General features: G+C 39.8%; 2 protein-coding genes across 12 annotated transcripts in view; one reads left to right on the plus strand and one right to left on the minus strand.

Moving 5' to 3' along the window:
• VEZT (vezatin, adherens junctions transmembrane protein) overlaps positions 1-5,359 on the minus strand; it is a 64,138-nt gene extending 58,779 nt beyond the window's left edge. For 5 of the 6 annotated variants that reach the window (XM_057742363.1, XM_057742365.1, XM_057742362.1 and 2 more), the window contains exon 1: positions 5,242-5,359. In XM_057742363.1, coding sequence (XP_057598346.1) covers positions 5,242-5,277 — 36 coding nt within the window. In that variant the 5' untranslated portion in view covers positions 5,278-5,359. The remainder of the gene's footprint in view (positions 1-5,241) is intronic. The other variant, XM_057742366.1, reaches the window with a different exon arrangement.
• Positions 5,360-5,840: 481 nt separating this feature from the next.
• The window catches only part of FGD6 (FYVE, RhoGEF and PH domain containing 6), a 110,172-nt gene continuing 88,062 nt past the window's right edge, over positions 5,841-27,950 (plus strand). For all 6 annotated transcript variants that reach the window (XR_009054753.1, XR_009054755.1, XR_009054754.1 and 3 more), the window contains exons 1-2: positions 5,841-5,906; positions 11,545-13,966. Coding sequence is in view for 3 of the 6 variants with exons in the window: in XM_057742296.1 (XP_057598279.1) it covers positions 5,891-5,906; positions 11,545-13,966 (2,438 nt within the window). In the remaining 3 variants the exon portion in view is untranslated. The remainder of the gene's footprint in view (positions 5,907-11,544; positions 13,967-27,950) is intronic.

Consider the following 27,950-nt stretch of genomic DNA (forward strand, 5'->3'; position numbering starts at 1 on the left):
CTCTCTCTGCTGCAAACCTCAGTGTCTCAGCATTTGGCTTGAGGTAACAAAGGTAATGTCTGACTACCCTGGCCTGTCTTCAGCAAGAATCCTGTTGTATTGGTTTAGCCAAAACCCCTCTTGACCCATTGTTTCCTCTTAGTAATTAAATTCCCACTTATCCATGCTGTATTTGCAATAGAACCCAGTCCTATACTCAGGTCTCTTTCTGCCTATTGCAAGTCCTGAATAAAATCTATTTTAATTGCTGTAACTACTGTCTAGTTTTGTTTTTTCTTTCTTTTTTTTTTTTTAAACGGTATCTCCCCTGTATATATGTAGTATACATGTTGTTAAAAACAAAACAGGCCCCAAATGGAGTCACTTATGCTAAGATCCAACTTACCAAACCAAGACTTAATTACACTTTTGGCCTCTCCCAGAAATGTAACAGGGTAACTGAGCAGGACCCTGTGGGGCCTTCCTGGGACAGGGCCCCTCCCCCATATCCTCTGCTGTAGCACCGAGATAACAGTATCTCCTGCATATTACCCGAGCTTTTCAGATGCTAAAAACCACCATCAAAGGAAGAAATTAACTATTTGATGATCATGAGCCTGTAGTCCGCAGACCCACTGGTACCTAAGGATTGACAATGTTAACTGCACTGTTACCTCAACATCAACCAATCAGAGAGTTGTGCACAAACTGATCACATACCCTGGGATGCCCCTCCCCTCCCCTGGCCTTTAAAAATGCTTTGCTGAAACCCTTCAAGGAGTTACGGGTTTTTTTGTGGGGGGATGGGGGGGTGCACAAACCACCTCTTCTCCTCGCATGGCCCTGCAATAAATCTTCCACTGCTCCAAATTTCCACGTTTTGGTTTGTTTCACCTTACTGTGTGTTGGGCACAGGAACTTGCGTTCATAACAGAAATACAATCTTAAGCCAGTCAATCAGGAACTACCAGATCGGCCCTAGTGAGATAACCTGCCTGACAGACCCCTGCCATCCCCTAAAAGAATGTGACCTTGACACAACTAATCCACTCTTTGCTAGCCTAACTTCCTTGTCCCACTCCCTTCTGCCTACAAAGTCTTTCATTTTTTACAGATCCTGGGAGCTTCTTTCTATCTGCTAGATGGGATGCTGCCCAACTCATGAATCGCTGAAGAAAGCCAGTAAGATCTTTTAAATCTACACCAGGTGAATTTTGTTTCCTAAGAACGTTAATAAACTTTTGCTTTTCTCTTGTTAATCTATCTTTAATTACAGGGGTCTCAGCTAAGAACTCGAAGGGTAGAGGGAAAATTATTTTTCCTCCTCTGTATTCCCAGTTTGTAAAATCAGTCCTAGAGCACAGAAAGTGATGGGAAGCTGCTTGACTCAATTTAGTAGGCAAGCAATAAAAGTGCTTATGGTTTGGAAGATTCAATATTGTAAAGATGTCAGGTCTCCCCAAATTAATCCATAGATTCAAAGCAATCCCAATCAAATCTTGGTAGTTTCCTTTTTCTAAAGCAAAAATGACAGACTGATTCTAAAATTCATTTAGAAATACAAAGGGCTAAGAATAGCCAAAGCAATCTTGAAAGAAAATAAAGCTGGCTGGTTTTATTCTATGAGATACTAAGACCTATTATAAAGTTACAGTAATTAAAATAACGTGGTATAGGCACAAGAATGATCAAATTAATCAATGGAAAAGAGAACATCCAAAAACAGAGCCACACATACAAGGTATCCTGATTTATGACAAAGGCAACATTGTAGTTCAGCAAGGAAAGGATGGTCTGTTCAGCAAATGCCAGGTTAACTAGACATCCATGTGGGAAAAAACACATTGACCTTTACTTGATACCTTACAAAAATCAGTTTCAGATGCATGGCAGATCTAGAAACAAAAGGTAATATAAAGAAAGCTTTTAGAGAAAATAATCTTTGTGACCTTAGAGCAGGCAAATATTTAAGGCACTAACCATAAAAGAAAAAGGTTTACTTGGATTGTAATAAAGTTAAGAGCTTCTGTTCATTGAAAGACACTATTAAGAAAGCGCTACGCACTTCCTGAGATATTTTGAGGTACATATATCCAACAAAGGACTTATATCCAGTATATGTAAAGAACTCTTTCAAATTGGTAACAAGAAGAGATAATCCAAAAGAAAAATACGCAATAAACTTGAATTGACTTCACTAAAGTGGATATACTGGTCCTTAAATATATAAAAAGACTCTGCCCTTCCTTATCAGGGAAATGCAAATTAAAGCCAAGAGGAGATACCAGAACACATCCACCAGAATAATAAAAAGAAAGACTGAAATTAGCAAGTGTTGGAGCAGCTGTGGAGCAACTGGACCTCTCCTATACTTCTGGTAGGAGAATAAATTGATACAACCACTTTGGAATAATGCTTGGCAATAACTACACAGACAAACATATGCATTTCCTATGACTAGCAACTCCACTTCTAACTTTATACTCAACAGAAATATGTTCAATAAGACATATATTACTAAAAGGTTCACACTAGCACTATTCATAATAGTCTCAAACTGGAAATTACCCAAAGACCATTAATAGAGTGTATTAAAAAACGGTCATACACTCACATGGAAAATGCTCACATGACCATATGGATGAATCTAACAAACCAAACCAAAGAGCAAAAAGTCAGACAAAAAAGAGCATATACAAATGGAATTGCCCAGTGTGTAAACTATAAAAATAGACAAAAGGAATCTATGTTAGTTATTTTTTTTTTTTTTTTTTTGGGCACACGGGCTTAGTTGCTCCGCGGCATGTGGGATCTTCCTGGAGCTGGGATTGAACCTGTGACCTCTGCATTGGCAGGCGGATTCTTAACCACTGCGCCACCTAGGAAGCCCCATGTTAGTTATTATAAGTCTGAATTGTGGTAATCTTTGGGGTGGGGAGAAGTGACTGAAAAGGAGTAAGAAGGAGCTTCTCGTGTGCTGGTGATGTTGTTTCTTAACACGGGTACTGGTTACATGGATGGATTCGACATGTGAAAATTCATCAGTCTGCACATTTATGATTTGTGCAGCTTTCTTATGAACATTATGATGCAATAAAAATTTATGTATATGACAGAAAGCAAATAAATTAAACAAACTAAAAAATTTTCCTACAAGTATAATAAGGTTAAGTAACATATGAAAACGTATACAAATCATAAGACGCTAACATCCAATAGGAAAATGGGCAAAAATACAAAAAGAAATGCTCAAGAAAGAAATAAAAATGCTTCCAGTAAATGCATAAAATGTAAATTAGAACAGCAGAATGCCCTTTTTCCTATCAAAATAGCAAAGATTAAAGGAAACTAATAAGGTTGTTGCTGAGGATTTGGTGAAAATGCTCTTATTCCCAAAGGAAACCTGAATAGGTATAATCTTTCTGCATAAGTCTTAAAAAATGTTCATATCTTTTGGCCCAGTAGTTTCCCTTAAAGAAATTACTCTAAGGAAAAATCAGAGATGCATTTAAAGATGGATTTATGTCAGTGTTGATGACAACTGCATTTTGAAACAATATAACTATCCAAGAATGGGAAAATGGTTATATTATGATACATATACATGATTGGATATTATGTTATTGTTTTCAAAGAGTAATGAAGAGGAAAAGACTCATTGAAAAATAAATACAAAATTCTGTGGTATTATTTTTTGTGTTAAAAAATATCAAACATACATTTGAGTAGAAAAAAAATCTGTAAGAACACATTCCATAATGTTAACAGTGGCCATCTGTGGGTGGTAGCAAAATGACCGATTTTAATTTTGTGGCTTGTTTTCTACAATGAAATGTTCTCTGAGCATGTATTACTATTATACTCAGATATCTAAGAATAGTAATAGGGTAAAAAAAAAAAAAAATCCACCCAATCTCCTCTCTCTAGCAATCTAAGCAACATAGATCTCTCCTTCATCTCCCACATTCAATCTTGTAACTGTTTCCTCGATTTTACCTTAGAAGTATCTATCCAAGCCATTATTCGATTTATTTCTTCTTTCATTTCCAAAACTCAGGCGCTTGTCTTCTCTATTGACCTCCTCAAAACCAGACACCTCCTTTCGGTAAAAGAGCCCTATCTTCCACTACTTCTCCATTCTAGCCCCATCAAACCACTTTATATAGCGCCACTCCACAATCAAGTCCCTTAAAAATCTACACCAGGTACTTTCACACCTCCCAACCTTGGCATACTCTCTTCTCTTTCCTTACAATGCATTTTCTCCTTTCCATCTCTCTAAACAGATTCATAGTTCGAGATCCACCTCCAACATCCATTTACTAGGTGTAGTGTCTCCGAGGCCACAAGAACAGCGGCGGTTTCCAAATCAATCCTCCAATGACAGATCACATATATTTCAACATTTACCATTCTGTACTATTTATTGCCTAGCTGTCTGGTTGTATGGCATGAGCCCTTTCTTTTCTTAAATTTCTTAAAACCTAGTTGGATGAATGGATTTTAGTGAAGTACACATACATGCCTTATACAAGAGTGTGAGTTTTCATCTGTGTCTGATAGTAAATGGCAACAAAAACACTAGACTCTTTTTTGTTGTTGTTGTTTCATTCAAGATGGCAGAGAACGTCTTAATATAGTTTCACACAAAAGCACTCACACCCGAGCCTCGAATCAGAAAAACTAGCTACACCTAGCGCAACAGCAAAGGACAAAAGAATTAGATGCTGAGATGCCCCAGCCCTCATCACCCACAGTAGGTCCCACATACAGATCTTAAACCTCGGCAGAAAACGAGCACCTGCTGCCTCCATTCCGAGGGCCACGCCTCGACCGTGAACGGTGACCTGGGGCACTTCTGGATCCTGACCCCAAAAAAATCGAAGACGAAAAAGAGGAAGGCTAAATCGCATGGGTGAGTACCTAAAAGGCACGACTGGGCTCCGCCCCAACCAGGCGCAGTCCCCTGGCGGCTTATCCATCCCCGGGGGAGGAACAAGCAGGGCTCCACGCCACGGGACTTGCACGGGAATTCTGCGAGGGCCCGAGGCAGGGGCCGGGCGCGGCGAGGGTGCCTCGGGCTACACCTGTCAGGCTGCGTCCAACGCTAGGCCCGGAAATTGCCGAGATTCGGTGACCGAGGCCAGCAGGAACGTCGCCCGATCCCTCACTCCGGGATCGGCCTCTCGCCTGGCCTCCTCGCCTGCTCCCTCGTCCTTCTCAAACAAAGGCAATTCACGCGCACCGCCATTTTCCCCTTACCTCAAAAACCACCTCTTCGTCAAAATCCGGTGTCATCCTTCTCCGCCATGCCACCCGCCTCAGCACGATGGGAAATGAAGGCGGGAGAACAGGCTGCACGCACCCGAGAGTCGGCTTCTGCCCGTCCCGTGTGTCCAGAAAACTACAATTCCCAGCACGCCTCGCAGCTCACGCCCCCTTTTTCAGGCCCGCTCATAGGAGCTGAGCTGGAGCGCGTGGGCGGGAGGGGCGGGAACAGGATGAAGCTCGGGCCCTCTGATTGGAGAAGCCTGGGGCTTTTGTCCGCCTTTTACGGCAGCGAGGAGCAGGGGGCGCCCGAAGCGCTGATCTTTTTTTGGAGCTTGAGAAGGGCGCGCGCCGGCGAAGCAGCTGAGAGCACTGCTCGTGAGCGCGCGCGGCCGCCGTCCGCCGGGAGCTCGGCTGGGCAGCGCTCGCGCCCGCCCGTCGCCGGCGGCTCGTGCCCGGGAGCGCCCGCAGGGTCCCCGAAGCCGGCCGTATCCTTTGTGCGGCGCTGCGCCGCGGGGCCGCGGGACGGAAATGTGGGCTCTGCGGGGGCTCTTCTCTTCGGCCCTAACTCTTGAGACAATGGGGAGCGGGGATTGAGGGGGGCGAGCGGGGCGAGCGGGGAAGCGAGCTGCACGGGGGAATCATGACTTCTGCCGCAGGTAAGTGACGGCGCTCGCGCTGCGGCTGGAAAGTTTGTAGCGAGCGCTGCAGGTCTTGGGCTCGGAGCAACTTTGTCCTCTGGGATGGGCTAGCGGCGTTCCCTGTGCCTTGCCGCTGGATGCTGGCAAGGGCGGAGGAGACGGTGTTTGCTGCCGGATTTTCTCGTGCCTTCGTGCCAAGAGGGGCTCTTTGGAAATCGTGTGTCTCTTGGGACCTCCTTTGAAAAGCAGACCGTGGTGGGGGCTCCCAGCGCCAGGTGAAACGGGAAATGCAAAGAGGGCGTTTGTTTTTCTCTCCTAAGATTTGAGCGACTTTGCCCTGGCGTATGAAAATAGTTTAGATTCCCATGTTAAGAAATCAGTTATTCTAGGAAAGGGCAGTGTTCCCGGAGCGTTGAACTGGGCGACCAGGCTGAGCGGCTTTAACCCTAGTGTCGACTGGACACCCTGACCCTTATTCAGCAGAGAGGTTTAGACATTGTTACTGCTGTGTTGGTGGTTTCCCCCCTGTTACCTGAGGAGCAGAGGAGTAGAATTGCCAGATGCCGAGATTTTTGTTCATCTTCATCCGGTGTTTTATGGATCTTTTTTCGATTTCTGCCTGGTTAGTGTAAACAAAGCCTTATTTTCTGTCGTCCTTTCCCTTCACCCAAATAGCAAAGCCTGTTGTATTATTACCTTTGTGTGGACTTTGAAGAATTCTGGACACTGTATTTCTAAACATTCTGAAGGAATAGTTCCTTTTTACCAAAATAATTACTGACGTGGTGTTAAATTCACTTATAGGAACATAGGTTAATTTTTAAGCCAGAACTTAATATTAAGTATTAAGGTTTTTTTTTAAAAATAACATTTTTGCCCACGTTGTAAAAAATAAACTTTTATTAGACATTTTATAGCAGCGTAAAGCTTCACCAACAAAGTTACTTATAGAATCAGCGCTAAGTATCAGATTAAATTTTCTTAGCTTTTCTTGGCATTTGTTTTAAATTCCTGCAACTTGAAACTGTCAAACAGCACTCTAAATGTTCAGATTTGTATTCTTTCTAAAGCCTGAATATATTGGAGGTTGTAGGGCTAGGTGTAATCAGATTACAACTAACGAGGCGAGAAGTTAGCCAATAGGAATAAGAAAGCAAGGAGTGAAGTGTTCCCATCGTAGTATTCCTGAGGAAGATGTGGATCTTTCCTTTTTGGTATTATATGTGTGTACAGGAGATATGTCATCATATACGGGGAATCATGTTATTTATAAACTCTCTTCTCCTTGCCAAAGGGAGGCTTTCTCCTTATTTGAGGTGAATTATTTTCATCCTAAATTTCTGTGCCTCACTTTAAGTTTTATTAATGAACAAGCCTAATTTCAATTTAAAGTGGTTGGAGATTTTAAAATCCTTCTAGCCAACTTTAAGTCTCACCTCCACTGTCAAACGCATTTAAAACTCTAACCTTATATGTAGCAGTTTTCAATTCCAGTCCGAACAGTTTATAATGAACAGATACAGAAGCATTTAACTTGACATTTAACTGAGTAGACCTGATCTAGGTCTCAGTCTGGATTTTTATTATTCTTTCATCTGAATGACCATTGAATAGTGCATGCTATTTTTGTATTTTATCGACTCTGGAATTAAAGAAATCCACAGACATTTTTGTGGTGTATAAGAGGGACACTTCCTGTGTTTAGCTGAGTTAGTTGGTTTTTAACCATGGCTTGCTGAGAAGCATTAACTACTTTTTTATTCGCCCATCTGTTAAGATTTATTATAATTTTTTCTCATGTCTAAATGGAGAATACGGAAAAGAACTGGGTTTTTATTTCCATCCTATTCTTGTAAAATTATGTGTTCATCATTCTTACAAGCTGTTTATGATGCTCTTTGGAACAATATTCAAATTCATTGAAACTTTAGGAATGTTATTTGCAATTGGGGGAGGGGATGTTTGTTTACACTGAATCTAATCTGTGTTATTTGGGATGGTTGGCTTAATTTAAGGGAATAAGAAAAATGTAGAACATCTAAGTTATATGTGTCCTGAAGAAGAACTTGCTTTGTTTTTCTGCGTCTGTGAAAGAGTAGGCCCACAATAGAAATTTTAGAATTATTCTAATTAGTATATGAAAAAAGGAGAGATGATTATAGGAATATATTTCATATATTTTGAACATGTACAGGCCTTGGTGTATATGTGCTGTGTTTTGCTCTTTGGCTGGTTCAATAGCTGAGAAAGTTGCACGTGGACGGCAGCCATCTGTGTGTAACAGATGAGGAGAGTGTTTGTAATTGTTAGTAAAATGGTACTAGTGCTTTACTTTCTTACCTTATTTTTCCTTGGAGCCAAACAGCTGTGTAAATAAAAGATTTGCTGCTAGGTTCTAAAAAGCTTCAGTCTGACTGTTGATACAGTATTAAGATCCAAAGGTGCTGAATTCATTTCCAAACATTGTGTACTTATTTCAAGAGTTTGACATTGGAGCAGACCTTCATATAATGGCTTGTTATCTTTTGAGTTGTGTTTCTTTCAAAATAGAGCCACTAAAAATTATAATACTAACACTTCTACTACTGCTAATAATAATGAACGATTTCAAATATTGCTGTTCTAGTGAGTTGAACACTTTTTCCTACTAATAATTAAGAACTTATTCAGTAATCCTACTGAACTTGATTCCTGCTAACAAAATATTATTTTATGTTTAAATGGATGTTGATTTCTTTTTAAGGAAATACCTTGTTATTGAGACATAGTAAAGACTCTCTGTGTATGTGGCAGCTCTGACTATTCCCAGGCCCTGTGTTTAGCATTGGAGATACAGCAAAGAGACAAACTGCCAGCCCTCCTGGAGCTTGCCTTCTAGTGGTGAAGATAGAGGGAGGTTCACCCGAAGGAAAATCACAGAGGGCAAAGCAGCTAGAGAATCTAAGGGTTCTCCTGATGCAGACATCTCAGATGTTATCATCTCAGAATCATTTAGGCTTTAGAGATCTGTTCAACTCCCTCATTTACAATAAGGAAACTGAGGCCACCAGTTCTCCACAGAGACACACAATTAGGTTAGCCAGCTCTCCCAGTTATATTATTGGCTTCCTCCAATACACAGTTAAGTAAGCCGAAGCTCACAGTTCTTTATTTAATTCAGTGAGTATGTGTTGAGGCAGTTAGGTACATAACGCTGTGCTATATCTGTTGGTAATCAAACATAGCTCATGTAGTTAATTGAATTTCTAGGACACTAAGAACAGAGATTTATGATTCTTGGAAGCAGACTCATGTACAAAACTTATTTAAAGAACTGTGTGAAGTTGGTACCAAAGATTAAAAAAACGATTGAACTAAAATAGCAGAAATGGGTTGGGTAAATGACCCAGAAGCTTCTGAAAAGGCTCTGAGATTCAGAAAGTAAGCGATTAATTTAATGAGGCAGTGGGGTTTTTTTGTTTGTTTTTGTTTTTTTTGTTTTTATGTTGTGGTAAAATACTAACATAAATTTATCATCTATACTATTTTTAAGTGTACAGTTAAGTAGCGTTAAGCACATTCATACTCCTGTGCCACCAGTCTCCAGAACTCTTTCCATATTGCAGAACTGGATTTTGCAATATGATTTTTTTTTTTTAATTCCTTCAAAATGCCCGGAGGTAGGATGTTTTCAGAATGCTTACAGAAAAGAAATCAGTGTGATGGTCTGTCTTATCTTGAGTAAGATAGGAGGTTGGGAAGAGGCTTAGGGCATTCATATTTTCTTTTAAGACTTAATAGATCAAGAGTTTCATTTAATAGACCATTACACCAAGCTTTATCATTAGGCTTTGAATGGTTTTAAAATTTTTTTGTACCTAAAAAAACAAACAAAACAATAATATGCTATTGAACACTTAACTGAAATTGCATGGCTTTGGGAATTTGTATTAAGTCATTTTGGAAATACTTCATATCTTTTTTTATTATAACATACTGAGGAATTGAATGAGAAGGCGTCTGTCATCAGGTGATCTAGGTTGAACGCTGAGTACTTGGGGTTTGAGAAATTCTTCCTTGGTTGGTAAAAGGAAGTAGCGCACCCTACTGTTTTTTTTTTTTCCCCTACTCATATTCCTGTAATATCTTCCCGAGTTGGAGTGTTGTGACTAATTTCCTTTGTTGAAAAGAAACTCATCACCAAGTGAAGAATCAAAGCCTCTGTGTATTCAAGTACTTAAACAATGTCCAGCAGATGATATTTTGAAAGGTTTATGTTTATGTTTTTCATTAAGTTTTTATTAAGTGTTAGATCCTGTTGGAGGAACAAACTTAAGTATGAGAAGTATAAGACAAAATACATTTTAGCTCAAGTCTTGGGAAATACAACGGGGTGATAAGTGATAGTATAGGTGGAAAAACATAAAAGAACTTTAAAAAATGTGGATGTTCAGACTCTGTGTAACTTCATTTTGTAGGTCTTTTGTGTGAAGCTTTAATTTAGGTTCCTGTAGGCTAGGAGCAGATCTTTGCAAATCTAGCACAGTGTAAAAGGTGCTCATTGAGTCCCTTTTATATAATGTCAAGAAAGAATTGCTACAATAGGAATTATGGTCATCTTTTAAATGCACTAGAACAGTGGTTATTAGTGAAGGGTACACAGCATTATCACCTGGGGTAAAGCATAGGCATGTGACTTTTTAAAAATAAAGCTTAGTGAAGGAGTGTAATGAAAATTCCATTTGACAATCCCTGCACAGAAAAAAATACCAACTTTATTAAGAGCCTCAAGTAGTACAGTATCATTACTTTTCAGTTTTCAAGTTTGGAAGATTTCCGATTTCTGTATGCCTTTTTAGGTTATTTTGGGGTTCTAGTGAGATAGGTCATTGATAAAGGGCATTTATACAGCTCTACTGTATATCATTGAGATAGAAGAATAATGCTTATTCACATGAGACGCTTAAGGAGTTGCATCCTACATAAAGCTTAGGCAAATTCAACTCTTAGCTCTCAGTAAATGAACTGAAGTACCTTCTCCTGCTATACAGATCTCAAGCAGAAGCCAGTTACTATATTTCATTTAGTGTTGCCTGAAGATATGGTAATCTGTTCCAGAGTTAGAAGAAATACCCAAAGCTGTGTGTACTGGAATTGAAGGGCAATTTAAGGAATTTTCAAAAGTAATAATTGACTCTGTATAATGCAATATAATCTACCTAGTAAAATGCAAGTTCAGCATATTGTCATGTAAAAATGTTATCAAATTTATTTTTTTATTATTTTTTAGAATTTCTTTAAAATTTTGTTTTATTTTTGGCTGCGTTGGGTCTTTGTTGCTGCACGTGGGCTTTCTCTAGTTACGGTGAGCAGGAGCTACTCTTTGTTGTGGTGTGTGGGCTTCTCATAGCAGTGGCTTCTTTTGTTGTGGAGCCCGGGCTCTAGGCCCAAAGGCTTCAGTAGTTGCCGCTCAAGGGCTCAGTAGTTGTGACACACGGGCTTACTTGCTCCGCGGCATGTGGGATCTTCTCTGACCAGGGATTGAACCTATGTCCCCTTCATTGGCAGGCAGATTCTTAACCACTGTGCCACCAGGGAGGTCCCAGTGTTATCAAATTTAATCATTTATCTTGTGCTTTGGTTATTTGGTCATCAGATATTTTTTTTTCCTTTCTAGAGATTAAGAAGCCACCAGTGGCCCCCAAGCCAAAGTTTGTGGTTGCAAATAATAAGCCAGCTCCACCTCCTGTTGCACCTAAACCTGAGATCGTGGTTTCCAGTGTTCCACAGGCAACAAAGAAAACCAAACCAGCAATAGCTCCAAAACCAAAAGTTCTGAAGGCCTCACCAGTTCAAGACATCAGGCAGTCACCATCCGGGAAAATCATTGTGAACCTGGAAGAGCATAAACAGGAATTCCCTGAAAGCACTGACAACTCTAACTGCAAAAATAGAAGGCACCAGGGCAGTGATTATATTCTACCAATGTGTTCCTGCCGTTCTCAGTGTAACCGTAAGCTTGGCCATAGAGAGAATGTGTGTGTCCAGCAGCTTGTTTTAGAGCCCCTGGAAATGCATGAAAATTTAGAAAATAATAAAATGGGTGCGTTTTCTTCAACTATAAAAACTCAGCATAAATGTGATTCTAATGGTGGAAAGATCAAGAGCCAGAGTGAAGTAGTTTTAAAGGCAAGCATCCTGGAAGAGAAGCTCAAAGATGTTTTAACACAACGAACATCACCTTTTGTTTTCTCACAGAAGCACAGATCCACAGACAGTCCAGAAATGAGTGATAGCTGTAATTCCAACAGACAATTCAGAATTGAATTTGCAGATTTGTCACCTTCCTTGTCCAGCTTTGAAACAGTTTCTGATCATCACCATTGCCACCTACAACTTCCTAGTGATGAATTTCAAAATTTTGAAACTAATCAGGATAACAGTGGAAAAAGCAATACTTGCTTTCGCTCATCTGACCAAGAAGCCCTAGAAAATGATAAAAGGAGTACTTTTTTATCTTCAGATGGAGATAGTAAGAAATCAGAAGTCAAAGACCTTGGTCCCTTGGAAATTCGCTTAGTACCATACGCTCCCAAATTTCCAGCTCCCAAGCCCAGAAAGACACATGCTGCACGCCTGTTACGCCAAAGACATATAGATACTCCTAGTGAAAGTACTGAAGAACCAGAGAATGTAGACAGTAGCTCTCCTTGTCTTTTCGAAGATAGTTTGAAAAACAATAAAATCAGTGTTTTTCATCAGGATGTTTTATGTAACCAGGAACAGATGGACAAAGTGAAGCCGGAAAATAAAAGTGAATTGAATGTGGGCTTCAACGATGACAGACAAAGCTTAATCAATTCACAAAAAGCTTTGTGTCCTGAAACATCTTCCTTTGAAAAAATGGTACTTCCTTTAGAGACAGACTCAGATTTGAGTTCTGACAACAAGACAGGAGATGGTTCTAGTATGTCACTTGCTGTGGACAGAGGGACCAGTTTTATAAGATGCAGTACTCTCTCCATGAGCCTGCCCAAGCAGCTCAAATTAACCTGCAGCGAACATTTGCCTTCTACTTGTAACTCGGAAGTGTCTACCCCTCAGCTGCAAAAGGAATCTACGATAAAAGATGAAAGTTCCTCAAGAATTGTCCCCAGAAAACCTCAAAGACACAGCTTGCCTGCTGCAGGAGTACTTAAAAAGGCTGCCTCAGAGGAGCTTGTGGAGAAAAGTTCTTATCCCTCAAATGAAGAAAAAAATTCAGAGAAGGGTCTAGAAAGAAATCACGTTCAGCATTTATGTGCCCCAAGCCATGGTGTGTTGTCCTCCTTTGATATGCCTAAACGGGCTTCGGAGAAGCCAGTGTGGAAGTTACCTCATCCTATTATACCTTTTTCAGGGAACCCAGAATCCTTAAAGTCTGTCACCATATCCTCAAACAGTGAGCCTCCCACTGCCTTGACCAAGCCTAGAGCAAAATCATTATCTGCTGTAGATGTGGAAAGGTGCACTAAGCGTTGCAAAGACTCTCAAAAGAAGAACTCTCTAAAGAAGTTGCTCAACATGAAGCTGTCCATCTGTTTCATGAAGAGTGACTTCCAGAAATTTTGGTCCAAGAGTAGCCAGCTCGGAGACACAACCTCAGGCAGCCTTGTGGGTGGGGAGAGAAAAGGGAGTGAAAGTGATTGGCATGGCTTGTTGGTAGAAGAGAAGAGAAATAAACCCATCAAGGCATATTCGGCAGATAACTATAGCCTCGAATCCCAAAAGAAGAGGAAGAAGTCGCGAGGCCAGAGCAGTGCAGCTAATGGACCGAGAGCTGAGTCTTTGGATGACCAAATGCTCTCCAGGGAGTCATCCTCGCAGGCACCTTGCAAATCTGTTATAAGCGGCTGTGCACCGGAGTATGAAAATATACGCCATTACGAGGAAATACCAGAGTATGAGAACTTGCCATTTGTTGTGGCTGTGGGGAAAGCTCCAGAGTTGGAATGGCAGAATTCCAGCAGCATGGAGGACACTGATGCAAATGTATATGAGGTAGAAGAGCCATATGAAGCTGGCCAGCTGCGACTTGAACCCAGGCATCAGCATTCCAGGTAACACTCAGGTGTCAGACAGACACTACCCTTTTGCTTGCATCACTGACATTAACCTTCAGCGGCCTTGTGAGATAGGTTAAGATCTCATACGTGGGGAAAAAATCACTTCCTGAGAGTGGTTTAGTTAAGCATATATTAAATTGTTTCCAAAGCACAGTCTCTTTTTATCACGTAGTTGGGATGGGTGTCTGCAGTGAACCTTTACATAGTTGACTAATTTTAGTCACTGATTCCGAGAATTTGAACCAGTCGTAGTAGTGGTGTAGGTACTACAAGGAACACCTAGAATGGTTCCTCTAAAGCTTGGAAGTCATAGCAAGAAGCTAGGGGAGGAAATTGGCCAATCCAATGAGGTTTATTTGCTAGGTGTGAGAAATCTGTGAGGTTTTGAAATCCGTGTTTACCTGTGGTGCCCTTGTCAGGTAAAACTCTAAATTTGCAAAATTTACTATTTAAGGATTGGTTATTTTACTTACGGAAGGCTCATGAACGACTTCAGATGCACATAGGAGAAATGCAGGAAAAACCTAATGACTGTCCTTTCTCACTTTTGTATACGTACTTCCTACCCCGGTGTACCTGCTCCATCTGTCTTAACTGAAACCTTGCCCGTCTTTGATGATCCAGCTTAGCAATCCTTTGCTTCATGAAGCTTCTACAGTTACCTAGTGGGAAATGTTTCCTTCCTATTTTGACGTTCAAATGCTGTGGTATCCTTTATCTCAGTCTGTTTTATGGTAGAATTGTCTGATCGGTGTTCAGTTTTAAGCTCCAAGAGTTCTGGTCATATCTTTTTGTCCTTATGCCAAGCAAGGGGCTTAGTAGGGATCGGTAGATGTTGGTTGGGTATATGAGAGAATGAGTGAAGGAGAGCAAAGGAGGTAGCTGGGAGCACCTTCTCTCTCCCTATTCACAGAGGGAGCCTTGGCATTGTATTGAAAGTGTTTTGTATTTAACACAAAGTACACAGACCCTTTTTGAAGTCTTCGTTCGTATTCTTAGGTTACTAACTTCAAGCCTTTGAGTGCTTAGGTCTTAAAATTGGACTTGTGTATAAAGAGTAACACATGTGGCACATAGTAGGCGCTCAAAAAAAAGGATTATTGGGTGAACTGAATAAATCAAATTATTAAGCAAAAATCTTCGTCATTGCACCAGGTAAAATAAATTGTTCTTTTAACTTTCACATGGTCTCCTAGCACTTTTCTTTACTCATAGTCCCCTCTGCCCTTCCTCCAACCCATGAAAGACTTAACCTCCCTTGCCTAACTTATCTCATATCTCATTCCATTCTGTTTACAACTGTCTGCTCTCTGAATGTTAGCACCTAGGCAGAAGCCTCTCCCGTGGCATAAACATTTCAATGGAGAATGTAGTTAAGCATCCAAATTAAAAAAAAAAAGCCTATTTTCATGTCTGCTCTTCTCACCATGAAACAATTTTGTTGGTACTGCCCTCCTTTTAACAAGTTTTTTTGTATTATCGTGTGTGTGTGTGTGTGTGTGTGTGTGTGTGTGTGTGTGTGTGTGTGTGTGTGTAAGGAATGAATTTGGCTGCTTTGTGATATATTACTATCCTTAGCTAAGGTGAAATTTTTCCTGGAAACTGGGGGTTTGGCCCTTAGTGTAAGTCTGTTATTGGCCCTCGGGCTTAATCAAGAGTTTGTCATTATCTCTAACACAAGCTGTAAACTTGTGGAACTTGTCCTTCATCTGGTTTGCTTCTTATGTCCTTAGGGCCCTGCTGCTCTGGGGGGAGGAGCCAGGATGGAAGGGGTTAATATACACAGCCAGCCAGTGCAGCTGGATGCCTTTCATAAGGAGAGTTCTTTCTCAAGGCCACAGGAAACTGAGGGCGGCTTTGGGCAGATTGAAGCTGTCAAGTAGGGCAGCCTGGTGAGGAGTGGGTAAGCTCTGCTTTTGAATTTCGCTTTGCATGGAGGTTTTTGTTTAGGCCTGGAGCTGGGAAGGCTAAACAGGCTTGAGATTCCTAAAATGTGCCAGCTGAATCAAAAGCCTTCAGTCATAGGGCCAGACTAACAGTTTTGCCTGGGAGTTTGTACCTTTTGTAAACAACATTGCATAGAGAAAGCAAAATTCAAGCCTTCATGAGGACACCTGGCCACCCCAAAGTAAGGTAAATGAGAAGTGGGGCATCCGTTTCAGGTCAGTTGAGTGGATTCAAGCGGTAATCCTGTTTGGTAATCTGGCTGTTGAAAATACAGACTTGTGTTTTAGGGTAATTAACTCAAAATCCAGCACCCTAGGTTTCTAAAATGATAAGAAAAAACACAGATGAACCCTGTTTAAGATTTTTCTGCTGAAGTGAATCAAAAGAGTGTCTTTAACAGTTTCTTAGGCCTCGGGGAAGAGGTTCTGGATCTTATGGAGGGGACTGGTTCACAGAGACTCACCAGTTTCACAGTCTTCCTGTATAAGCACACAGATTCTGGATTAGTAAACAGACATTTGCCAAGCTTAGGGTTGCCCATATGGTCACCTTCTTTAGCGTATAGATGTTTCATAAATCCAACTGCTTAACATTTACAAATTTATAACAACATGTTCATAACGTATCAGGAAAGAATTGCAGGCAGCCTCCAATTCCAAAAAGGACCGTGTTCTAAAACATCATGATAATTTGAAACTCAGAGCATACTTCCCAAAGAAAGAGTTGTGGAAATGATGGTCAAGTCCCCAGTTTAGCCTCCCAGTTATATTAACCGTTGCAGTACTGGCCTCCCCTTCCCTCTTCCCAGGTACCTTCTTCCTCTCTATGCTTTGTGCTGATGCAGGAGAGTCGCCCGTGGTGGAGTTGAGCACAGGGATGTCAGAGTGGAACAAATGTGTTGCTTCTGAGGCTGCAGGGTTTGTGGAAAGGGTGAGGTGACTAAGGAAGAATGAGGAAATTGGGGGCTGGGCTCACGGTAAGGAAGGCTGTAAGGCACTGTGAGTGATAAGGAGAAGGGAAGGGCTGGGTGGTTGGGAATTAGGATGCAATGGATTTGCTTTCTCTCCTGTCTTTATCATTCCTATCCCTCCCCTTTCACCCTCCCCATCTCCGTGTGTGATTCTGCTAATTAGTCTCTGACCTTAGGCAAGAGTGAGTGGAAGAAACTGAGGGAGGGGTGCTGGATGGTAAAGAGTGGCACTAGGAAGGCTGAATGGCCAAATCTCAAGGTCAAGGAGGGCGAAGTCATAGAAACAGAGCTTTAGGTATTCCCAGGTAAGTTATCGTTGGGTCATTGCTCTGGGTTCTCAGAAGCAGTTTTGTTTGCAGTAAGATTGTGAGCCACTTCGGAGTATTCCAGTGCATTTGGAGTACAGTTACCCTCTTCCTTGATAAGTTTGAGACATCATAAATCTAAAACAACTATCAGACAGTGGGCCTTTCTCACTGGCGTGCAGGTGATGACTGCTCATTTACTACTATTATTTAAGAAGTTTGAGTTCCATAAGGAAGTTCCTCGAGTTTGGGCCTCTGATAAGGAGTTAGGGACAAATCGCAAACTAGTAATGCCCAAACATTGGAATTTTCCTCTTAAAAGTGTAGCCAATTTCTTGATTTTATAACTGAGAATAGTTTTCCCTGCAAACAGTCCAAGTTTTTCCTCTGTTGTTTTAGTTTGTTCTTATTATAAGCACTTCAAAGAAAATGTGTGGTAATTGGGTTTTCCTGGGTAAGGAAGCAAGTCCTCAGTTTATCTATTGCCCAGGGCTGACCATGTGTTAAGCACTGTGCATTCAAAGGTGGAAGGGGTGCTTCTTCCTAGGAGTTTCTGCCCAGTGAGACTGCTCAGTTATAGGACAGCATGGTTCTGGTAATCCAAGCTGTGTCTCAGTTATATCCTGAGTAGGGTGTATGACTTCACAGAGATGGTGACACTTGACCTAAGGCTTATAAAATGGATATGATTGGATTTGGTGTTGAGGAGATCATTTTCTAATCTCAATAAGAGCATTTTCATTGTTTGTTTTCTCCCTATTTTAAACACACAACTGTGCTTAAAGAGCTGCCAAATGGCATTTGAAGTCTCAAATCCCATTATGGCATTTGTGTTATAAATCTTCCGACCCAGTCTAGAAGCTATCTCTCTTGGGTTACATTTACCATCTGGTGGTATTGTTGGATTTTAATATAATGATTAAAGGTTAAATTAATAGCCCTAATGAGCATTTCCATGGTTGTCATAGCACCAGTAAGATTAAGCACAGTTTGAGGGTGGGGGTTGGGACTCGTATGTCTCAACAGCAGCCCTTTCCTGTAAGTTATTTTCAGCATCAGCTCAGGAAATATCAAAAATTTGTATGGCTCTTTAACTTTGTGTTTCTTGTGTTGGAACCATAGCCACACAGTTTTGGCAAGTCTATTTGTTTACATACTTACCCTACATTTGAAGCTGCAGCTAGAAGCATTGGATTTTATTTCTTGGCAATAAAGCTTGTCTTTTTCCCTTTTAAGTATATGTTAGGAACTAGTTAAAGTGCAGTATTTTGATCAACTCTATTACTTTGGTCTCATTCTTGCCAAAACAGATAAGTGATACTTTATCAGATATATATGTTTTTGTGATAGAATATCACTTTATACCTTTATGCTTTTAGAGCACATATTTTTAGCCAGAGATGGGAAAACAAATATCCTACATTGTGATTGTGTACACACACACACACACACACACACACACAGACATCCTGTCTTCCTTGGTAAAAATACGTTGTTTTGAGATAGGTGATATTTGCACATTTGGGGGTAAAAAGGTGATGTTATTTTTTGAGATAATTGATTGGTTTTCCATTGCTAGGTTTTTATTAAATTTTGAATAGTAAAAATCAAATATGAATTTTAAAACAAATTTAGCCAAGGTTATGATTTTGTTTTCATAAAATTGCAATTAAAAATTACATCAGCGAGATAGAAATTGCTTTGCAAAATGAGATTCTGACCTATTTCTTGGAGAAATGTTCCTAATGTGAACCTTTTGGGAAAGGGCAGAAGTGGGAAAGGTGACAAAGAGGGCCCTCATTCTCTTCCTATGCATTTTTAATTCCTGTAGGAACCTGATAGGTAAGTATAATCCATCAGTCTGTGGATGGATTAAACCTATTAACAGGATGTTTGGAACCTAATGAGTTTTTTTTTTTTTAAACATATCAAATTTTATTTTATTTATTTTATTTTTTATTTTATTTTATTTATTTATTTAGTGTATTTATTGGCTGCATTAGGTCTTCATTGCTGCACACGGGCATTCTCTAGTTGCTGTGAGTAGGGGCTACTCTTCATTGTGGTGTGCAGGCTCCTTGTTGTAGTGGCTTCTCTTGTTGTGGAGCACGGGCCCTAGGCACGTGGGCTTCAATGGTTGTGGCACATGGGCTCAGTAGTTGTGACTCACGGACTCTAGAGCACAGGCTCAATAGTTGTGGCGCACGGGCTTAGTTGCTCCGTGGCATGTGGAATCTTCCCAGGGCAGGGCTCGAACCCGTGTCCCCTGCATTGGCAGGCAGATTCTTTACCACTGCGCCACCTAGGAAGTCCCCTAATGAGTTCTTACAGTAGAAATAAACTGTGAGTAGGAGTTGGGTTCCCCGCCAGCCCACAAGAGCATCGTTAGTATATGAAAAATGCAATGGAAAGTAATAGGAAATGAGACTGAGACAGTAGCATTAAAACAGAGCAATAAAGTTAAATAAATAGTTTTTATGGCACTTAAATGCTAGTGTATCCAAAGAGGGAAAGGTTAGTGTGTTGATGAGGGAAGTATTAAGGGAGGAGGGGATAGGACAAAGAGGTGGAGAAGATCATCTTTGGCTCACCAGTCCTCCAGGTGGTTCAGGGGAATTCCAGGTGCAGGCTCCTGTTCAGACATACCGGGGTGAGTATATTCATATTTCAGGTATTCGTAAGTAACACCTGTGCTTGTATGATACTTTGGTAAGCTTTCTGTGTTCTCCCAGACATTTCTTTTAAATGCATCATCTTTTCCTGGAGTTGCATAGATTAATTTGGTATTTAGGGAAAGCCCTTTATTTAAAAAGTAGACATGTTTATATGAACCTGTTTATTTTACTACTTTCTTGAAACTATATTAGACACAAAGAGAAGGTCGAGTCACAGTACTTTTGGGTGTGGGAAGCTCCAAAGCAGTGCTGACCTTTTTATGAAAGACTGAGTTTAAAAGTTAAGTTTAAGAATGGAACTGCTGAGTTTCTTCTGGGTGATATGGAAAAGCTACTTTGGTGGTTTAGTCTGGGTCTGATAGTTGTGGATCTTTGGAGGAAAAAAAGTATTTGCAAGTGGTTTTGACATTAGGCAGAGATAGTCTATCACTGGGGCTATAAAAATTGCGTTGGTTAAATAGACTATCAGTGGAGTAAAGTAGTATGATAGTATTTCCAGAGAGGACAGCTGTCTTAGGCAGTTTTCTTTCAGATTTCTCATCCTTTCTTATATGCATTATAGATCCGTTATAGATCCATTCTGGTTCCATGTAAGTGTGAATTAAAGTAAGGTTGTATTAGGTATTATTACCCTTTTACATATAAAGAAACAGAAGCATGGTGGTAGTGACTTCAGGAAAAAGGGGCAAAGATGAAAATGCAACTGGATTAGTGGTTCTGAGCCCTAAAGATCAAGGGTCTGTTTACCAGACTCTCCCATTTATCAAAGTATTTTGGTTTCTGCTTCAGGATAGGTGAGATAATAAACACTGAACAAAGCAAGTCAGTCTCCCCTGAATGTTTAGATAAAAATTAAAAGGAAAACAAACACATTTAGCCTTTTTCTGTTTGAAATGATAGAACTGCTTGTTCTTTTAGCTCCTGTGGATTCTGTTGAAAACTTTGTTTTACTTAGATCATATATTTTTTTAAAGTCAGTTTCTTGGTAACATATTTATAAGAGTTGATATACTTTGGCATATGTTATTGTCCCTTAAAACATTAGGAATTCAAGTATAGATTTGGTTTTTAATACACTTAGAATAGTTTGGTTTTTGTTTTGTGGTTTTTGGTTTTTTTCCCCCTTAATCTGAAAAGCACGTCTGATTTGAATTGCATGGCAACTGTAATTCCCAGTCCAGGAGAGTGCGTATAATGAATAAATAAGGAGTAGTTGGTAACTGTTTCTTTCCCCTCTTTCTGTTGGTCTTTAGGTATATCTACAGTCATAAGTAAACAGAGATTTCAACTTAAATGAGTAATTTTTTCTCTACTTGAACAATTTTTCTTTCAATAGCTGCACTGTTGGAAACAGGAGAATAAAGCACAGTTCCTCTCTAACGCTGTTAGGTTGTGGGAAGGACCCCAGAGGAGGCAGGGAGGGATAAATAAGGAGATCGTTCTCTGGTCCAGGTATGATTTATTTGTTAGCAGAAGTTGGGGTGAAGATATTTAAATGGGGTAGTTTGAAAAATTTGGAAGTTGCAGTATGTCTTTTAATGGCTTTGGGTTAAATGTAGTCCTAGACCCATTATAGTTTAGCACTAAAGGAATCTTTACAAATCATTCAACCCAGCCTCCTCATTCACTGATAAAACGAAGCACAGTAAGACTTGTTGACTTTCTCCGTACCACAGAGATGGAAAATTGCAAAACCATGGCTCCAACCTGGTGCTTCAAAATACCACATTGCCACTTCTAACGCTGTAGTGGAAGCATTACAGAGACCACAAGATTTAGAAAACTCAAGTGATCTCAGTTGTAAAAAGTTTCAGGATTGCTTATACCATTGCCTTTTTTTCTCCTGCTAGGACAGAGATTGTTCCCCCTGTTAGGAAAGAGGGCTGCCACAGGGCAGCGTATGAGCACAGGATTAGAGGACTCCTATTTTTTAAATGGTGATTTCAGGGAGGTGAGTTTTCAAACTTTCAACCAGCAAATATCTGATGCTACTAATATATGTTAGTATATTCGTATTTCTCCCCTTCAACTCTCTGATTCTCTCCATCCATCCAGTTTTTTTCCCCACTTCACCAAGACTTTATTGATCTGACAATAGCAAGGATAAGAAATTCTGTTGACATCAAATAGCATGGATTCCATGTTTAATAGTAACAGCTACTATTTAATCTATATTTCTGACATGCTAGGAGCTCTCGCAAGAATTATTTAGTTCCTGTTATCCTATAAGATAGAGATTTATCTTCTGTTACGGATGAGGAAGTTAAGACTTTAATGAGATTTAGCCCCTTGCCCAGGGGCACACAGCTGATACTTAGATAAAATGAGTATGGAGCCAAGTATTCTGATCCTGACACATAATGATTTTAAATCAGAGCACATTCATATTATAGAGTTCTGTCTACCCAGGGGGCCATGATTGAAACAATATTACTGTCCCCAATTTGTTCCCTGTCTAGAGGGAAAGCACGGGGACACCTGCAGTGATATGTATAGACATTAATGAGCAGTTTCAGAGGCCCCAGATTTTTCATGCAAAAAGAGCTTATGAATTGGAAACCTTTTATGGGTAGGAAATAGATGTTTCAATGGTTGAAAATGGAAGTAATCATGCCATGTTTGCATTTGGTCAAGTTAGTAGTGGTTGTAATTCAAAACAAGTTAAAGTGTTTCCTGTCATTTACCAGTTTCATGTGGACATCAGTGACACAGAAAGAATTATGCATGTCTCATATTTTCCCACTGATTTACATGACGCTTGCTTTTTTATCTATCTCAGTTCCTTATTTCATTTTCTGTCAAGTACTTTCTGAGCTCTAAAGCACTCAGGTTTAATATTAATTGCTATTTATGGATTCCCCAAAGTAAATAATTTTGTAGGGCTGAAATACCTTTATAATAACACAATATCCTTATTATCTTTTTTAAATAATTAATTAATTAATTAATTTGTTTATTGACTGAGTTGGGTCTTCGTTGCTGCACATGGGCTTTCTCTAGTTTCAGCAGGCGGGGACTACTTTTTGTTGTGGTGCTCGGGTTTCTGATTGTGGTGGCTCCTCGTGCTGTGGAGCACGGGCTCTAGGCACACAGGCTTCGGTAGTTGCGGCACATGGGCTCCGTAGTTGTATCTTGTGGGCTCTAGAGCACAGGCTCAGTAGTTGTGGCACACAGGCTTAGTTGCTTGGCGGCGTGTTGGAACTTCCCTATCCTTATTATCTTAATGAAAAATTAGATTTAAGTGAATGATAAAGTTTTTTTCCCCAGAGAGGCAGGTGATACACTCTCTCTAGTTGAAGTTTAGAGGAGGTAGGATTTCTGGAGCGTCTTGAATTATGAGAGGATAAGACCTGGAAACTGGGCAAGGAAACACATTCAGTTGGGCTGTAGGTTGAAAGAAATTCTTAGATAAAGCATTTCTAGCATCATTGCTGGGACCAGTGACATGGGTCACAGTCACTGACCCTCTCCACCTGGGGTCTGGCAGTAATCTGCCTCCAAGGGGAAACTGATTGAGACACCTCTGTGACTTTTTTATTTGGTGTGTATGTTCATCCTGCCTAGGCTCAACTAAAACTGGCTAGTCTTCATTTTAAGCAAATAATGCTGTATATCATATTCTAGAAAACATTTAAATTCCTTCTGTGCACATCCTGCTAGGCATTTTAATACTGTGTTGGCATAAAATAATTACAGTGCTGATTATAACAGACTTCTGTAAAGCAAGCCTGATAAGACCTCTGCTTGGCTGTTAAAGGTAGACACATGTATATGAAAGTACTCAAACTGTATTTCATTTTCAGTATCTTATAATTCAAACATCTAATGAATTTTTAGTTTTTTCTCTCAATTTAATCCAGATTTAAAATCTACCCAGAAATAGCTACACAAATTGGCTTCATCATCAGGATGTTTCAGGGTGTTGTCAAAGGGTATGTAAGTCAAGTTTTTAGTCTACAAATGTAGATGCATCTATGTTTCACTGCTCTGCACCACTTGTTTGCTGCCCCTCCTCTTTCCCATGTTTTATGCTAAAACAGAAGATGGGAAAGGAACAGTGGAGTGGTACTGCTCTGAAGGCTTTTTTTCTAGGAGCCAGCTGAAATCCCATGGCCTCAATCTGCCACTTTTCCGTGACTCTGATGCCCAAAGACTCCTGTCTAATGACAGTTGCTTTCAAAGGCGGCTGGTTCTCATGTAAACATAGTGACATTTAACTTTAGCGGGATATTTTCAAGTGATTTTATTCCCTAGTGGCTAATCAGTGACTTTAGAGTTCGGTTTTTAGATTTTATTTTATAGAATTTATATAGGAAATTTTAGTAAAATATAGATTCTTTTATAGAAATTGATAAACTTAATTTTCCCTTGGATAAACCAGAAACCGAATAGTTACCTCTTATTATGCCTTTCTCTCAAGCTGGTCGCAGCACTTGGAAATTGCAGGAGTGAGGTGGAATGAGACTAGAAGTCAGAGAAATTAAGGACAGTTCCTACTCACAAGGAATTTATAATCTGGTTTACTGTTTTTTTAATTGAAATTATTATTGATATAACTGTAGATTCACATTCATTTGCAAGAAATGGTACAGAGAAAAACTAGCTATACTTCAGCAAGATTCCCTTACAGGGAACATTTTGCCCAACTATAGTAAAATAGCATAGGCAAGATATTAACATAGATACAATCCACTGACCTTACCTAAATATCCTCAGTTTTACTTGTACTCAGTGTGTGTATATGTATTTAGTTCTATATAATTTTATCAGATGTGTAGGTTTGTATATACACAGTCACAGTCAAGATACCGTATAATCCCATCACCACAAAGCTCTTTCTTGTCCTTTTATAACTACACCCACCTCCCACCCACCTCACTCCCCAATCCTTGGCAACCAATACTCATTTCAAAAGTGTTGTAATAGAATCATACAGTATTGTAACCCTTTGGGATTGGTTTTTTTCATTTAGTATAATTCCTTGGAGATTCATCTGTGGTGTTGTATTGCATCAATAGCTCTTTCCTATCAGATAAGAGAAAAAAAAAATACCGCTTTTCTTTCTATTGCTGAGTAATATTCCAGTTAAAGGACATCCAGTTAAAGGGCCATTTCCACTGTTTGGTTCTTACAAATAAAGCTGTAATGGACATTCATGTTAAGGTTTTTGTGAGAACATATATTTTCATTTCTCTGGGATCAATGCCCAGAAGTATAATTGTGGTTATATGGTAATTGTATGTTTAAGCTTTTGTTTTTGTTTTTTTAATATTTGTTTATTTATTTGGCTGTTCTGGGTCTTAGTTGCGGCATGTGGGATCTTTAGTTGCAGAATGTGGGATCTTTGTTTGTGGCGTGCAGGATCTTTAGTTGTGGCATGTGGGATCTAGTTCTCTGACCAGGGATTGAACCAGGGCCCCCTGCACTGGGAGCTCAGATTCTTAACCACTGGACCACCAGGGAAGTCCCTGGATGTTTAATTTTTAAGAAGCTTCCAAATTGTTTTCCAGAGTAGCTTTGTCGTTTTACGTTCCCACCAGCAATGTGTGAGTGATCCAGTGTCTCTGCGACCTCACCAGCAGTTGGTGTTTGTCACTTTTTTATTGTAGCCATTCTGATAGGTGTGTAGTGACATCCCATTATGGTGTAATTTGTGTTTCCTTAATGGCTAATGATGTTAAATATCTTTTCATGTGCATATTTGCCACTTGTATTTCTTGTAAGGTGAAATCTGTTTCTTTTGCCCATTTTCTAATGAAATTCTGGTTTTGTTTTTTAAAGAATTATTTTGTAATTAAGCGTCATTTGGTGGCCTACTCCCTAGATGATAAAATTCAACCCCCCCAGCTTAGTGTGTAAGACTTTTTGTGGTCTGGCCTTTCTAATCTCATGATCTTACCCATTTATGTAAGACTGACCAACATTCCTAAACACCCTATTATCCCTTTCATAGTTTTGTTCTACTGTCTGACATACCCTTTCCTCCAGACAGATTCTCTCTCAACCTTTTAGACCTAATTCGGATGTTACCTTTCAAGGAAATCTCCCCTTCCAAAGTAGCAAAGGTAACAAAATACCTCTACTTCCACCTGTCCACTTACCCACTTACTCAGTTCTTTTTTTTTTCTCTAACTCTTCCTATTCCTGTCAGTAGTATCTATTTATTGATTTTGCTCATCTCTCTCACCTACTAGAATATGACCTGCATGAATGAGAGGCAATTAACTTTTTTTTATTGAAGTATAGTTGATTTACAATGTTGTATTAGTTTCAGGTTTACAGCAAAGTGATTCAGTTTTCTATATATGTATATATAAATATATATATATACACACATATACGTATGTATACATATATATAAAATGTTATATATAACCATATATATATTTTTTCAGATTCTTTTCCATTGTAAGTTATTATAAGATGTTGAATATAGTTCCCTGTGCTGTTGGGTAGGTCACTGTTGTTTATCTCTTTTATATATAGTAGTGTGTATCTGTTAATCCCAAACTGCTAATTTACCCCTCCCCACCCGACAGCCCCATTTCCCCTGTGGAAACTATAAATTTGTTTTCTGTGTCTGTGAATCTACTTCTGTTTTGTAAATACGTTCATTTGTATCATTTTTTTAGATTCCACATAGAAGCGACATCATATGGCATTTGTCTTTGTCTGACTTATTTCACTTAGTATGATAATCTCTAGGTCCAACCATTTTCTGCAAGTGGCATCATTTCATTCTTTTTTATGGCTGAGTAATATTCCATTGTGTATATATGTACCACATCTTCTTTATCCATTCATCTGTTGATGGGCACTTAGGTTGCTTTCATGTCTTGGCTATTGTAAGTAGTGCTATGAGCAATGGGGTGCATGTATCTTTTCCAGTTATGGTGTTCTCCAGATAAATGCCCAGGAGTGGGATTGCTGAATCATATGCTGCTCTATTGTTAATTTTTTAAGGAACCTTCATACTCTTCTCCATAGTGGCTGAACCAGTTTACATTCCTACCAACAGTGTAGGAGGGTTCCCTTTTCTCCACATGAGAAGCACTTAATTTTGTTACATCACTTTATCCCCAGTGCCTAGAGCAGTGCCTGGCATATAGTAGGCACATAGTAAATATTTATTGAAGGGCTGAATGAGGAAGTGAATTTGTGGATACCACTCCCTTCCATAGCATATTGCCTTGCATATCCTGTTTGTAGCATTATAAAAGTAATAGCTAACATTTACTGTATTGAGTGTTTACCAAGCAGTACAAGGCACACCTTTCCTTGGTCTACTATGGCACAACACCAACTCATCCTTCTACCAAAGCGTTGTTAACCTTCCTCTTACTACTCCCTTCAGAAGAGGAAACATGGGGTACATGAACTATAAGAATAAATAATATAAGAGATTATAAGCACCTTTGTATCTTTGGCCTCAGCACATTGGCACAAAACAGGTGGTCACATCTGAGTAAATAGTTGTCAGGTCATATATTGCTTTTACTTGCATGAGGTCAGAATCCAGCTGCATTTTGAGTAAACCAGTGTCCCACTGACCAGGCTTCCAGAATGCACAGGAAACACCTGTTAATTTTGGAAAGCAATTACACTGATTTTGGGAGTTACTGCTGCTCACTAAAACAAAGCTCCCTTGGAAAACACATGTTGAGTTAAAAGGCCTCACATACGTCTGTCTTTATTATGTACGTAGTGAGCACCCTTCCATGTGATGGATTGGAGACGCAGGACACATTCCATTTCTCTCATTCCACTAGTCCTTTTACCACACCTGCGGAAAGAAGCCATGGGGTCTAAATGCCCACATCAGTCAAAAACAGTTTTTAACAATTTCTTAAGTAGTACAGATCTTAAGATCTTCTTGTGCTATTCAGAAAACACAGACAGTTCTATCACTAAGAAAATCAAAGTTTTATAAAACTCTTCTTAAATGAAAGAACTGTCCCTGTGTCTTACATGTAAAACTGAAAGTAAAAAAATCTGGGCAGTCTGTAGGTACCTTCAGAGTTAGCAAAAATGTACTAAGATGTCCCAAAGTCAAGAGCCTGGTAAAGGGCCTGCTGCAATTT

The sequence above is a fragment of the Hippopotamus amphibius genome, chromosome 7, assembly GCF_030028045.1.
Source record: "Hippopotamus amphibius kiboko isolate mHipAmp2 chromosome 7, mHipAmp2.hap2, whole genome shotgun sequence".
Classification (NCBI taxonomy): domain Eukaryota; kingdom Metazoa; phylum Chordata; class Mammalia; order Artiodactyla; family Hippopotamidae; genus Hippopotamus; species Hippopotamus amphibius.